General features: G+C 36.3%; 1 protein-coding gene across 1 annotated transcript in view; it reads right to left on the reverse strand.

The window, feature by feature from the left end:
- Positions 1-13,691, reverse strand: part of LOC110445255 (serine/threonine-protein kinase Chk2-like) — a 21,782-nt gene extending 8,091 nt beyond the window's left edge. The window contains exons 1-12 of the mRNA XM_021489762.1: positions 13,450-13,691; positions 12,117-12,241; positions 9,508-9,586; positions 8,681-8,746; positions 7,533-7,623; positions 6,144-6,252; positions 5,943-5,996; positions 5,465-5,529; positions 4,694-4,793; positions 3,137-3,175; positions 2,631-2,678; positions 2,093-2,256 (exon numbers count right to left, since the gene is read on the reverse strand). Of these exons, the coding sequence (XP_021345437.1) occupies positions 2,093-2,256; positions 2,631-2,678; positions 3,137-3,175; positions 4,694-4,793; positions 5,465-5,529; positions 5,943-5,996; positions 6,144-6,252; positions 7,533-7,623; positions 8,681-8,746; positions 9,508-9,586; positions 12,117-12,241; positions 13,450-13,681 (1,172 nt within the window). The 5' untranslated portion in view covers positions 13,682-13,691. The remainder of the gene's footprint in view (positions 1-2,092; positions 2,257-2,630; positions 2,679-3,136; positions 3,176-4,693; positions 4,794-5,464; positions 5,530-5,942; positions 5,997-6,143; positions 6,253-7,532; positions 7,624-8,680; positions 8,747-9,507; positions 9,587-12,116; positions 12,242-13,449) is intronic.
- Positions 13,692-15,101: the final 1,410 nt, after the last annotated feature.

A 15,101-nucleotide genomic window follows, 5' to 3' on the forward strand; every position in this document is an offset into this window, starting at 1 on the left:
GGGGCCCCAAAGGGAACATTTACCAATATTTTCAAATTCTTATCCATTGATGACATGACAAGTATTGTATTTCACTTAGTTTACATGCTGATTTCCACATCACATCTAAACAATAAAATAAAGCTACCAGTACCTATGATATAACTCAGGTGACCGCTAAGGCCCTTGGGCCTCTTGTTTATTAATCAAGAAGAAAATAAACGGCTCTAAAAAGCTTAAATTTCTGTAATTGATAATTAAAACCTTTTTGTTTTTACATAAAAAACACTATACTTGTGACTATGGCTTACATAATGTCAGTGTTCCAGTAAGGACATTAAACCTAACAAGCAAGGTAATTCCAAAATGACTACCGTTATACCCAAACGAAGTTAGACAATACCAGATAAAGAGTATGACTCCGAGACTACAGCAGACAATGCTGTTTGTGTAGGCTCCTGAGCCGGGAGTAAAAAGAAACAGGAGGGGACAGGAACAGGATGAGACAGGAACAGGAGGGGACATGAACATGAACAGAAGGGGACAGTGACAGGAACATAACCTGGACGGGACATGAGAGGACATGAACAGGACAGGAACAGGATGGGACAGGAATAGGATGGGATAGGAACAGAAAGGGACAGGAACAGGATGGGACAGGAACAGGAATAGGAACAGGGACAGGAGGGGACATGAACATGAGCATGAGGGGACAGGAACAGGAGCAGGGACAGGAGGGGACATGAACATGAGCAGGGACATGAACATGAACAGGAGGGGACATGAACATGAGGGGACATGAACATGAGCAGGGACATGAACATGAACAGGAGGGGACAGGGACATAACCTGGAGGGGACATGAGAGGACAGGAACAGGAACATGAACAGGAGGGACAGGAGGGGATATGAAGGGACAAGGTGGGACAGGAAGGAACAGGATGGGATAGGAAATGATACCCAAACGAAGTTAGACATTACCAAATAAAGAGTATGACTCCGAGACTCCAGCAGTCGATGCTGTTTGTGTAGGCTCCTGGGCCTGCAGTAAGAAGGAACAGGAGGGAACATGAACAGAATGGGACATGAACATGAACAGGAGCGGACAGGGACAGGGACATAACCTGGAGGGGACAGGAGAGGACGTGAATAGGACGGGACAGGAACAGGAACAGGAGGAACAGGAACAGGGACATGAAGGGACAAGGTGGGACAGGAAGGAACAGGATGGGATAGGAAAGGATACCAAAACAAATTAAGTTAGACATTATGAAATAATAATATGACTCCGTGACTCCAGCAGTCAATGCTGTTTGTGTAGGCTCCTGAGCCTGCAGTAAGAAGGGACAGGATGGGATAGGAACAGGGACATGAAGGAACAGGATGGGACAGGAACAGGAACAGGGACATAAAGGGACAAGTTGGGATAGGAAGGGATACCCAAACAAAGTTAGACATTACCAAATAAAGAGTATGACTCCGAGTCGCCAGCAGTCGATGCTGTTTGTGTAGGCTCCTTAGCCGGCAGTAAGAAGGAACATGATGGGATAGGAAGGGATACCCAAATGAAGTCTGACATTACCAAATAAAGAGTATGACTCCGAGTCGCCAGCAGTCGACGCTGTTTGTGTAGGCTCCTTAGCCGGCAGTAAGAAGGAACATGATAGGATAGGAAGGGATACCCAAATGAAGTTTGACTTTACCAAATAAAGAGTATGACTCCGAGACTCCAGCAGTTGATGCTGTTTGTGTAGGCTCCTGGGCCTGCAGTAAGAAGGGACAGGAACAGTGACATGAAGGGACAGGATAGGACATGAAGGGATACCTACCCGAAGTTAGACATAACCAACTATAGAGATTATCACTCCGAGTCTCCAGCAGTCGATGCTGTTTGTGTAGGCTCCTGGGCCTGCAGTAAGAAGGGACAGGAACAGTGACATGAAGGGACAGGATAGGACATGAAGGGATACCTACCCGAAGTTAGACATAACCAACTATAGAGATTATCACTCCGAGTCTCCAGCAGTCGATGCTGTTTGGGTAGGCTCCTTAGCCGGCAGTAAGAAGGAACATGATAGGATAGGAAGGGATACCCCAATGAAGTTTGACATTACCAAATAAAGAGTATGACTCCGAGACTCCAGCAGTCGATGCTTTTTGTGTAGGCTCCTGAGCCGGCAGTAAGAAGGATCTCTGGAGCTAGATATGTTGGGGTTCCACAAAATGTCTTCATGATAGATCCAGCATCCACAAACTTAGACAACCCAAAATCTGTGACCTGCAGTGTTAAATAGGTTGTTAGATGCTTTGAATAGAACAATCAAGAAGAATGCTTGGCGCATGGAAGTCTTGTACATAATCTAACTATCTACATATAACGCAGCACCAAGGACTGTATTCTCAATAAAAATAATATCAATCAGTTGGATACAATCTACAGACAATATTCCTGTACAATGGGAATTAGTGAATACATAACAATGCTAAATAGTCTTATTTTCAGATTTGCCCTCTTACATAATTTTTGATTCAAGCTATCCTTATTCCTGGGCACATTCTTTTTTTAATCATTAATCAATGAGTGTTTAAAAAGATCTTAATATTGATATCTGTATTTAATAACTTTAGATATTATGTAGGAAATGAACTCACTTTGATTACAGTTTCATTATTTTCTGAAGCAAGAAGTATATTTTCTGGCTGAAAAGAGAAATTCATATTTTTAAAGACTTACAAGTACAATACAAGTCAAGTTTTCTGTATTTTCCTCTACTTGCATGATTGTGTTAGGACAAACATTTCGCAATAACATAACCAATTATATAATAGAAATCCTATTTTTGAAAAAAATCCACAACACAAATCATGTTTGCATTATTATGTTTGGTTACAAATTTCACATTAATACATTGTATATGTAACACAAACGCAACCAGAGCATGATGTTGACTGCTTAGCCATCATCAAACACACATGACTTCATGGACTTTTTTTTACCCGTCATCATCAACAAACACCTACTTATTTAGCTTTTTAATCTATTATCATCAAACTAAACACCCGTGACTTAACTTTTCCTATCTGTTGCCATCAAAAAAACATAACTTGTGGTTTACCATTTTACCCGTAAATATCAGATGCACTGGCTGCTGACTCACCTTTAGATCTCTGTGAGTAATTCCTTGATCATGGAGGTACTGAAACAAGTTAATGCTGAGAAATAAATCATTAATCATCGTTATTTCTGCTATACGCATCCAATAACATTTTCAATAAATTTCAAAGGGGTAATAGTTTCACAGAACATGGTACTTGATGAAGGAAAACCACCCAGATTAGACAGTTTTCACATTATCACCAATACACCAGATTTAGTATTAGTGTAATCATTTTCATTTCTATACACTTGTATCAGTTTTCAGATTTTGTTTTTACCTACCCATTAAAAAAACTTCAGTTTTTACAGTCTTTTCTGCATTGTCACCACCCATTTTCCACAGACACCAATATTTTGTTAATTTCGTTTTTAATTTGTTTCGTAACAGTGTTAAGATTATCCAGATAGCTTTTAAGAACATATTTAATTTATCATATTTTGAGAGTTTTTGTAAACAGAGTGTTTAGGAAAATACGATCTGCACAGTTAGACAAGGGCCTTATTGATCACCTGACCTGTGATATAGGACGATCACCTGACCTGTGATATAGGACAATCACCTGACCTGTGATATAGGACAATCACCTGACCGGTGATATAGGACAATCACCTGACCTGTGATATAGTTATTCCTTTTGTTGAAATATTAAGTAGAAATAATCAGATACACGAAGAGAGATGTACAATACCTTTCATGTCAGAAACAAAAAACACAATTAAAACCATTCAGATGTACTATATTAGTATGCAAAATATAAGTTTTTATCATTTTTTATATAAAGATTTAGTACAGTAGGCCCCACCTCAAGGGCATGAAGGAGAAATCCATGAGCACTGAATTCACATTTTTTATCAACGACCAATCGGTTTCAATAATAGCCATGCTTCAGTTTCTTTGTGCAGATACTTTTCATTACAAAGATATCAAAAAGCATTATATTTATAACTATACGTAAAGTTAGCAGATATATCCTCGAGAATGTCGTATTGTTTATAATTATACTTAGAGTTAGCAGATAAATCCTCCAGAATGTCGTAATATTGACAATTATACTTAGAGTTAGCAGATATATCCTCGAGAATGTTGTATTGTTTATAATTATACTTAGAGTTAGCAGATATATCCTCCAGAATGTCGTATTGTTTATAATTAAACTTAGAGTTAGCAGATATATCCTCCAGAATGTCGTAATGTTTATAATTATACTTAGAGTTAGCAGATAATCCTCGAGAATGTCGTATTGTTTATAATTATACTTAGAGTTAGCAGATATATCCTCCAGAATGTCGTATTGTTTATAATTATACTTAGAGATAGCAGATATATCCTCCAGAATGTCGTAATGTTTATAATTATACTTAAGAGTTAGCAGATATATCCTCCAGAATGTCGTATTGTTTATAATTATACTTAGAGTTAGCAGATATATCCTCGAGAATGTCGTAATATTGATAATTATACTTTAAGAGTTAGCAGATATATCCTCGAGAATGTCGTATTGTTTATAATTATACTTAGAGTTAGCAAATATATCCTCCAGAATGTCATAACACTTACCTTGCAGGCCATCACCATTTGGTAGAAGAGGAGTTTAGCGGTTGGTTCATCATACTGTCCTATACTGACTACCTTGTCAAACAGCTCGCCTCCTTCTACACTATAAACAAACACCAAACGTTAACACCAGACAAATACATAGGGCTACCATGTAAGTAGTCTGAATAATTCTTGACGATTCATCTTTTTTTTTTTATATCGGTCCGTCGTTGGTAAATCGACGACAGACCGATGTAGAAAAAGTTGATAAAACGTCAGAAGAATTCGGACAACATGTTAGTTGTATTAAGTACCAGGTACCTAACAAAAATTATGATGGTTTGGGGAGAGTGGGCACTAATATTTGATTTTTGTTCACTCATTTTTTTCTCTCAAAAGCTTGTAACATTTTCTGCTGATGTCAACAAAAAAAAATCCTTTCTCCTGGAATTACATATAAGGTTTTACTTGAGGTTTTTTTTTATGTCTGAATTGAATATATTTTTTTTCTTTAATGGCTTATTTCTGTTGAACCACTTTTATTATTATTCCACAGTGACTATAATTGATTTGTATTGACCGGGGGTCGATCATCAGGATGCTCTATTTATTAGCACTATCAGCTTGATATTCACTTTATAATGGTAATCATTACATCTTCAACTAATTTAGATGTCCTTCGATCATGACATTTTGGCAACAGATAAATAATAATGGGCAATTAGTCAAAAAACAATTAAACATTTGACATTTATTTATAAAATCAAGTGTTACTTGAGTTTAAACACTTACACTTCCAGGATTATAAACAGCGTATCAGGAGTGTCAATCACATCTTCTATTGCTATAATGCATGGCTGGAATAGGAAAGTTCAAATAAAATACAACATCTGATTGACATTTGTGAGTTATTGCTATAATATTCATGTGTTTCACATTCTAAGGAAAAACAGGAGACCTATATACTAATAAATCTGTTTGTATAATTGTAACCTATGGCAGGTTGCAATCCATCAAACACAGATACTTAACAATGAACAACAAAAATATCACATTAACTTCAAGACAAAATTACAGTATTGTACTTAAAGTATCTACCATCAATATCGGAGGTTCTGCCAAAACTTAGATAAAAAAAAAAATCAATATAGTTCAAAGCTTTCCAAATTACAAATTTGATACAATGAACAAGCTATTTAAGGGCTAAAACAAGCAAAGTGGTTTTTAATTATCTCAATCTCCAGTAATTATGTCATAATTATATACTTACATGTTTTAATGCTTTCAGAATCTTTACTTCGCTCATAACTTGTTTACTTAAATTCTGAAATATAAAATGAGATATCTTTACATGGAATCTAAAAAATATTCACTAACAAATCTTCTGAAAGTTAAAAAAAAAGATTTCTTTACATCATTTATTAAAGAAAATATAACTATATGTTATGAGTATGGATAATTTAAAACTTACAATTTGGGAGTTGCCTCCGATGGAGAATTTCTTTTTTGATATTATCTTGACAGCAAACCTCTCACATGATCCCTTAGCAAAGGCCAGCTTCACCTCCCCACACGCTCCTCTGTTGAAATACAAGTAGATTTACATACATCATTATTTTTGACAGTTAACAGTGTTCTCTCCAGAATGTTTTGAAAGAAGCATGGTATTTCAATATTTCTGTTAAAGCAGCACTCTATGTAAAATCAAAGCAGCATGGTAACTTTAGATTTACTATGAATATATAGCAGAGAAGATCTAGGATAGCAGCATGGCAAGAAATTATAGGAGCATGGTGCCATGCTGCAAAAACAGCCTGCGGAGAACACTGCTTATATAACAACTGGCAATAAAACATTTCTATATATGTAACGATAGTTAAGTGGCTCAGTGGGTAACACACTTGCTTACACCAAGACGGCCTGGGTTTTATTCCCCTATTGAATGTGAAAAGGTACATGGGGTCACCTGCCCGACCACGGGTGGTAAGAACTTATTTCATAATTGTTGTAAAATAAATAAAAGTTAATATATATGATATATATTGCCACACCTTCTAGCAAACTTTTGGAGGTAGAAATTTGTTTGTTTGGGTTTTATATCTTCCCAACAGCTAAGGTTATCTGGAGATGGGTAAGGAGTTAGGTAGTTGATGAAAGGGACATTAAAACACAAAAGTAACTATTTAGAACAAAGAAGAGGTAAGACAGAAAAGGGGGCAAGATTTGAAAGGAGTTAAAGGTTTTATTTTATAGCATATTACAGTGTTTTGTTTCTCATTACATTATCAGAAAAACAAAGAAATGCGCATGTACATCTCAGTGAAATAAAGACCTCAAAACATAAAGAACTATACATATAAGGAAGGAGGCACGGTAGTCTAGTGGTAGGACGCCGGTTCGTGACCGAAGGGTTGCAGGTTTGAGTCATGGTACGGCACTGTGTTGTATATTTGAGCAAGACAATTTACTCCGCTTGTTCCAGTCTACTCAACTGTAAATGAGTACGTGGTTGGGTAGTGCTAGAATTGTTTAATGCTAGAAATGGCAGCACCGGCTGTATGCTCCCCAGGGAGTTGAGAAAGATGTTGGCTGGTTGCAAAGGCCCTATCACCACGGATAATAATTTGTGAACCGCTTTGAGACGACCTATAAACTAGGTTGTGATAAAGCGGTATATAAAAACCTCCAAGTATTATTTATTATATATAAAGAAATACATGTGTCAGTGACAGAAGTGTTAGGACTGCACATATACTTAGTGCCCATATCCTCGAGATAAAGACCTTCAACACTGCTCCTTGGTTTAATTTACACATACTCAATACCTATCAGTGCATATTGGTCCTTTTAATATACTCACCGCCCTAGAGTTTTCGTAAGTGTATACTTTTCACGTATTTCCTGGGGCAGACTAGTATCTTCATTGGCATTGTTGTCAAGGAACATGTATGCTGGAATGATACAAAAGGTTAAAACTACAATACCATGTATCAGAAAGACAGAAAACTACAATACCATGTATCAGAAAGACAGAAAACTACAATACCATGTTTCAGAAAGACAGATAAATTGTCTTCTTCTAAAAATCAGTGAATAATTTAGAAATTGCTCAAACAGATAATAACATCCTAATCATTTAAACAGAAAAATTCAATACATTTCCCCAAAAAACTCAAATTAAATTAATATAAGCAGATGATAACTTCACAAGATAATGCATGTCTTATAGCTTGTCCTTTTTTTATATTAAGAGATGACTCTACATTTGTATATTTAGTCCCTCTACAGTGTACTTCACACATGTAACTATCAGATTTAACATGAGAGTTGCTGCCCCTTAAGATTTAAAAAAAAATATGAATATAAACTTATCAGAAAATTCAATATTTTCTCTATTCAAGATTTTATAATTATATGTACCACTTTGTCAATCTGTCATCCAATTGTTTTTATTTAACAACTTCTGTCACCGAAAATGGCACTGCACACAAGTATATCAAACATAACACAGCTGCCGTGGGACATTAAAGTGATCTTTTAGAATCTCAAACTGCTTTATTTATGAAAATTTGACTGGATAAAGAGACCTCTGGGTTTCTGCTGTGTTGGAAAAAAGTCAAAAGAAGAAGCAGGCTATTTCAAAAACTATGTGTCAATAAAGATTCTACTTATCATTTATCCATACCCGGCACAACCCTAACCCTAACCCTATAGGTACTGTACACCAGGAAATTTTCTCCACAGTTAAATTCCCCAATTTCATCCTCTATAGCGAGGGTGAATTTATCATAACAGCAAGTATGAGTAAATAACTTACTGAGGGGGTACTATACGAACTAATTCAACTTGAAGGACAAAATTTATACTAAAGTGAAAATGGTTTTTATTGGTGAAGGGTACTAAAAGTTCTGGTTAAAGTTTCCCTGTGTACAATACATAAGGTTAGTTCCTCTACTTTGTACATGTAATCATATAGGTAGGCATTTCCTTATAATCAGGTATAGGTACCTTTATTCTTCTTTACTGCTAAAGACACCTCATCGTTGTTTGCCAGCACCTGTTTGTTCCCTTTACCTGTTCAAAAAGATACAAAAATATCTGTTTACCTGGCCAAAAATACCTAATTATTAAAGTGAATTAAAGAGAACTATTTCATGTTGTCATTTTCTTAACATGGGATTTGATGATAGGATATTTTCAGATAGCTTGATATGTGTGTACAAAGTTTTATCAAGATATTTTGTGGTTGTTCTTCGTTTGACATAATGAATAACAAATTTTATTGAAGAGTTTTCCTGTACTGGTCAGGAAACAATAATGTCAGCTAGACACATTAACTCAAGAAGGAATGGTACCCGGATTAATGCAGGAATAGAATGTTTGCACCAAATTATAAATAGGGGAAAATATGTGCTGCAGGAAGCAGGAGCCAGGGGGAAAGTAAAAAAGGTGTGCATGGATGACATCTTTAATTTTTGTTTCTCGCTTCAAATTGACCACTAGATAGTAGATATGCATTAGAATAAAGTGTGTGTGTAACTGTTATGATATTGTATACATAATGCATCTGTGATAACTTGAGAGTAGCCACAAATCAACCATGGGAAATTGCATATAATAAATACATAGATGTCCACATGCGTACCTATACAAGACTATCAGGGCCCTGGGCCCTTGCAACTAGTAATATAAATTGGAACAGCATTGGCCTGGCACATTTTTCTTTCAATTTTACATGTAATGTCCCCTCTAGTTTTGATATGGATTAATAGGGCCTATTGCTCTCATGATCAGCCTCCCAGATATTTCCTCGACTTATCTGATCTTGTACATACCAACTTTCTCTCCATTTATGAATGTTCCATTTCCACTTGTATCCTCAAGAAAAATGTGAACACCTGTACTGGTCTTTTGCTGTGAGGAAATAAAATTAACATAATTATATTTGCACATCATTTATTTATAATAACAGAATCACCATTGTTTTATGAAGAGTTTGAAACAAATCTGTCCTAAAATAAAAAAATAAACAGCCATAGACGGCAATACTTATATTACTCCATCATTATCATGCCACATATATACTTTAATACATGTAACAAAATCTACCAAGACCAGAGACATAATATATTCCTATATTCAAGACAAGTAATGATGTCTTTAGTGAGACCGTCAGCAATTATATATATATTAATGGACTCTTCAGTGCAGATCCAGATACCTATCTGGCGGGGGAGGGGGGGGTCCAAATTTTCCAGGAGGTGGGGGTGTTTCTATGATGGGGAAAAATTGAGGAAAATGGTGAAAATACATGATTTTTAAAGAAAATTCTCAGGTTGTAGGGGGGGGGGATGTCTTGAAGCTCTGGATCTACCACTGCTCTTGTACAAGAGACACAGTCCTGTGGTTGTTCACAAAAGTTAAAGATACTCCTTGATAAACTACTGCCATTTATTGTAGGTATACAACAAGAGGCCCATGGGCCTTAACGGTCACCTGAGTCTATAGTATTTATTTTTGTTGTTGAAATATGTACCAATTTGAGTAAAAAATAGTATAATGTTAACTTAACTTTGTCAGGACCATGAGCTGATCATTCCTAGACCAATTTTAAGTGAGATCGGCCTATTAGAACTTAGTAGCAAAATAGCGGCCATGGCAGCCAAATTGTATTTCTGATTGACCCGAAAAATAACAACACTTTGTCAGGACCATGATTCGATCATTCCTACAAAGTTTCAGTTCAATCGGCCAAGTAGATCTTTACTTTAAGTTTGAAATAGTTTACCAAAATGGCAGCTGTGGTGGCCATATTGGATTTCTGATCGACCTGAAAAATAACAACACTTTGTCAGGACCATGAGTCAATCATTCCTACAAAGTTTCAGTTCAATCGGCCTAGCAGAACTTGACTTTAAGTTTGAAATATGTTTTCAAAATGGTGGCCGTGGCGGCCATATTGGATTTATGATTGACCTGAAAAATAACAACACTTTGTCAGGACCATGAGTCGATCATTCCTACAAACTTTAAGTTCAATCGGTCCAGCAGAACTTGACTTTAAGTTTGAAATAGGTTTTCAAAATGGCGGCCGTGGTGGCCATATTGGATTTCTGATCGACCCAAAAAATAACAACACTTTGTCAGGACCATGAGGCGATCATTCCTACCAACTTTCAGTTCAATCGGTCCAGCAGAACTTGACTTTAAGTTTGAAATAGGTTTTCAAAATGGCGGCCGTGGCGGCCATATTGGATTTCTGATCGACCCGAAAAATAACAACACTTTGTCAGGACCATGAGGCGATCATTCCTACCAACTTTCAGTTCAATCGGTCCAGCAGAACTTGACTTTAAGTTTGAAATAGGTTTTCAAAATGGCGGCCGTGGCGGCCATATTGGATTTCTGATCGACCCGAAAAATAACAACACTTTGTCAGGACCATGAGGCGATCATTCCTATCAACTTTCAGTTCAATCGGCCCAGCAGAACTTGACTTTAAGTTTGAAATGTAAAATGTTAACGGACGACGGACGACGGACGACGGACGACGACGGACGAAAACGGATAGCAATAGGTCACTTGAGCTAAAGCTCAGGTGACCTAAAAATTCAGTTACATTACAACTTCAGGACAATCAGAGTTTGGAATAGCCTCTCATGGAGAGTCATAGACTCAGCTGCAGTTAAAGAATTCAAGATCAGTTTTGATGAACACTGGAAAAATATACACATGAAATACAATCACTTGGCAATGTGATCTTGGTTTTACATTTAATAAGCACATGTACATTACCAGTGATTTTTTGACAAATTTTCCAGTCAAATACTGGCTGTTTCTCCAAGCAAAAATGTGCTTTATTTCCCAAAATGAAGAGAATAATGAGGATTATCTTCCAAATTTTAAAATACCCTTGTATTCACACATTGTGTGCCATATGGTATGAGGAAATGAATAGAAAAAGTGACTTCTGTTGAAGGTATATTGTCATTGCAACCAATTGTATCAAGTTTCATGAAATTCTGTTAAGTAATGAAGTTGCTAGAGCGGTGACAAACTTTTTCTAAAAATAGTAACAGTGACCATGAACTTCAACGCAGTAACTCGAAACGCGAAATTGTTCAAGGTCTTGTCATACGAAACACTTGTATGAAGTTTCGTGAAATTCCGTAGAGATATGAAGTCGCTAGAGCCATGACACAGTGTGGGCGGAATCCGAGCTATATCTCCTCAAACTTTCGTTGCAAGGGGATAATAAACATAATGTTGTACCTTGTCAAATTCATGCAGTAACAGTCTGTTGTAAAATTTAAATGAAAAAAAAACACTGGTAAGAGTTTATGTATACGACATTATAAAATAACATCATATATTATAAAATGTAACAAGAAGCACAGTATGCACATTGTATTGGACTAGTGTTAACAGTAACCTGAAAACTTACCCTGATCAATTTAAAGTGTACTTTGCTATAGGCTTGAAAGTACTGGTGTTTCTTTGCTGACGGCGCACAAAATGGAACATCACAGTTGTCTCCCCTGCCAAAGGTATACTCATCCTTGCTTAGCTCTGAATAAATAATAAAAGTTTCACATTAATTAATAAATAAGAAACAGAAAAATATATTGAATACACTCAAGTATATTGAATAACACTCAAGTTTTAGTGTTTATAAAGCTTAGGATAATTTGAAACACCTTCTCTTGTAACCAAGACAAATAATAACGTCTGTTCAAGGATTAACCCATCCATCAGCCATAAAACCTTACATGTAATTTAATATGAGGAATGGTAGGCAAATCTGGTTTAATCCCAACACCCATACTATATTAACACATGCATGCCAAAGCCTTGATAATAATGAAAACTTACAGGTAGCATTCTTACTGACGTCATAATTAGACATCACACATTCTATACCTGGGGGATAGATAGGTGATATAACAGACCAGGGAGAGGATAGAACATATATGCTAGCTGTTATTCTTACATTTTGCACTACAAACCCCTAATGATCAGACCCTGTCATTTGTAGGAATCAATTAATTGCAAACTATCACTGAGGTGTGGCTGTTTTTTCCCCCTGCATGACTGCTATTACAAAGACATTAATAAATTTCTAGTAAATTATACTTCAGCAAAAACAACACCTTTTCAAAATAAATTCAGATGATTATTGCAAATAATATCCAGTGAATTTTTTTTTGGGTGGGGGGTGGGGGTATTCTAATGTACATTTAAAATATTATTCATGTTGGCACAGGAATTTAAGATTTGGTCAACAATTAAAAGTTAAAAAAGCAACCCCTACAATATGCTTGAATATACAAAATGTAGAAGCATATTATACAGGTTATGCTTTATTACTATACATTATTTATTTATTATTGACATAATCTTGGACTCCTGTGACTGAAGGTAGAATTTGTATAAATTAAGATAAGTTTTTGTTAAAATGTGGCCCTTAAATAAGGTTGCAATAATTTTGTCGAGGATAAAAAAAAAAAACTTGGAAAATGTACAAGCGGGATATGTAAATATTATAGATAGACAGGGGACATAACTCTTGCACGTGTTGTCCATTGCTAAACCAAAATAATCAATACTTGATTCATAACCAATGCATCATGTTATGACGACTGGTATTCGGTGGTCTAGTCATGTTCTCCATATAGTGTATACTGTGTGGGACGTTGACGATCGTTGTCCACTTGACACTAATGCTGTCACAGTCGATTAAAAAAGACAACATCGGAGAACATGCAGTGTCAGCGTACCGATGGCTGTGAAACTCTGGCCGAGTGGGAACAACTTTCCCCAGCAATCATCGTCCTGTGAGTCATCATCCTCGCTGAAATCTCCATCAATGAAGTCTGCAGGGACTGTCTCCATGCTTGCGGTTGATGAGCTTCCCTGTGATTGTCCAGCTACCTGTGATACGGTAGCGTTGGCTATGTCAACAAGCTTTTCTGTATTTTTGTCGTCCAAACACGAGTTACCTTTCCTCATAACCGGCACATAATACGCATGCGCAGAACAGAATGAACATGGGAGATGGTAATATCAGGAATAAACTCGAATAATACCTAACATTGGTATAAAAATGATAAAATCTACATAAATACTCAATTAATTTGTGTAAACTCTCATTTCTAGAATAAGTTGATACTAAAGGAAAGGCATCACTTTTGAATAATAAATATGAACAATGTAATATGGCTTACCGGTTATCTCTCTTTAACCTCAGCGTTTACTAAAGAATTAAGACTTGCAGACACGTCTGAACATTTCTTCTTCTTCTTCTTTAGGTTATCAGTAGTCCTTCAATGATCTGAAGATTATTTACTGTTTCGCGCAGTGTGGCCTATATATATATATTTACAAGAATACCAAAAATTATGAAAATGAATTTGGAATGCATCAATTTTAAATTGTGATTAAAACTATGTACATATATATAGCTAGGCTTATAAAAATTAGATGAATTTGTGGAGAACAGCTGGTGTGAGCTGTTCTCTGAAAGTGTCGACTGTTGTATTAGTGACTGTAGGGATTGGTAATACATTCCATTGAGTAATGGTATAAGGAAAAAATGAAAATGTATGTGTATATTTTTTTGGATGAAATGTGTCTGAACGTGAAATTATGATTTTTTCGGGTTCTACTGTCTGATGGTATGAGAATAGCAGATGGGTTTGCTACAATTTGACTATTTTGTAGAACATTATTAATCTTGTGCGTAGTCTTCTTTATTGTAGTGTTTGCCAGTTTAATGAATTTATCATATCTGTAGGACTACTGATGTTATGGTACCTGTTACAGACATATCCGGCAGCACGTCGTTGGACCATCTCGATTTTAGAAGTTTGTTCAACTAGCTGTGTGAGGGTCCCATACTGTACACGAATATTCCAGTTTTGGTCGAACTAGCGCCAGATATGCCTGACTCTCGATGTTCTGACATGATGTTTTTAAATTTCTTTTCATGAAGCCTAAATATTTGTTGCCATTATCTATAGTGTTGTCTGTATGTTTTAACCATTTTGAGTTTGCTTGTAGTGTAATGCCCAGATATTTAGCTGAAGAGACCAGTTCAAGTTTGTGATTGTGGAGGATGTAGTCATGTTTAAACTGTTTTTTAGCTCACCTGGCACGAAGTGCCAAGTGAGCTTATGCCGTGGCGCGGCGTCCGTCGTCCGTCCGTCCGTCCGTCGTCCGGCGTCAATATTTTACTTTAAACGACTTCTTCTTAATAACCGAAAGGCCTAGGGTGTCAATATTTGGCCAGAAGCAAACTTGGATGAAGGGCTACAAAGTTTGTTCAAATAAATGACCTTCACCTATTTTCAAGGTCACAGGGGTCAAATATGTCAAAAACTTTAAACATCTTCTTCTCAATAACCAAAATGCCCAGGGAGATGATATTTGG

This window comes from Mizuhopecten yessoensis, unplaced genomic scaffold (assembly GCF_002113885.1).
Source record: "Mizuhopecten yessoensis strain PY_sf001 unplaced genomic scaffold, ASM211388v2 scaffold245, whole genome shotgun sequence".
NCBI classification, from domain to species: domain Eukaryota; kingdom Metazoa; phylum Mollusca; class Bivalvia; order Pectinida; family Pectinidae; genus Mizuhopecten; species Mizuhopecten yessoensis.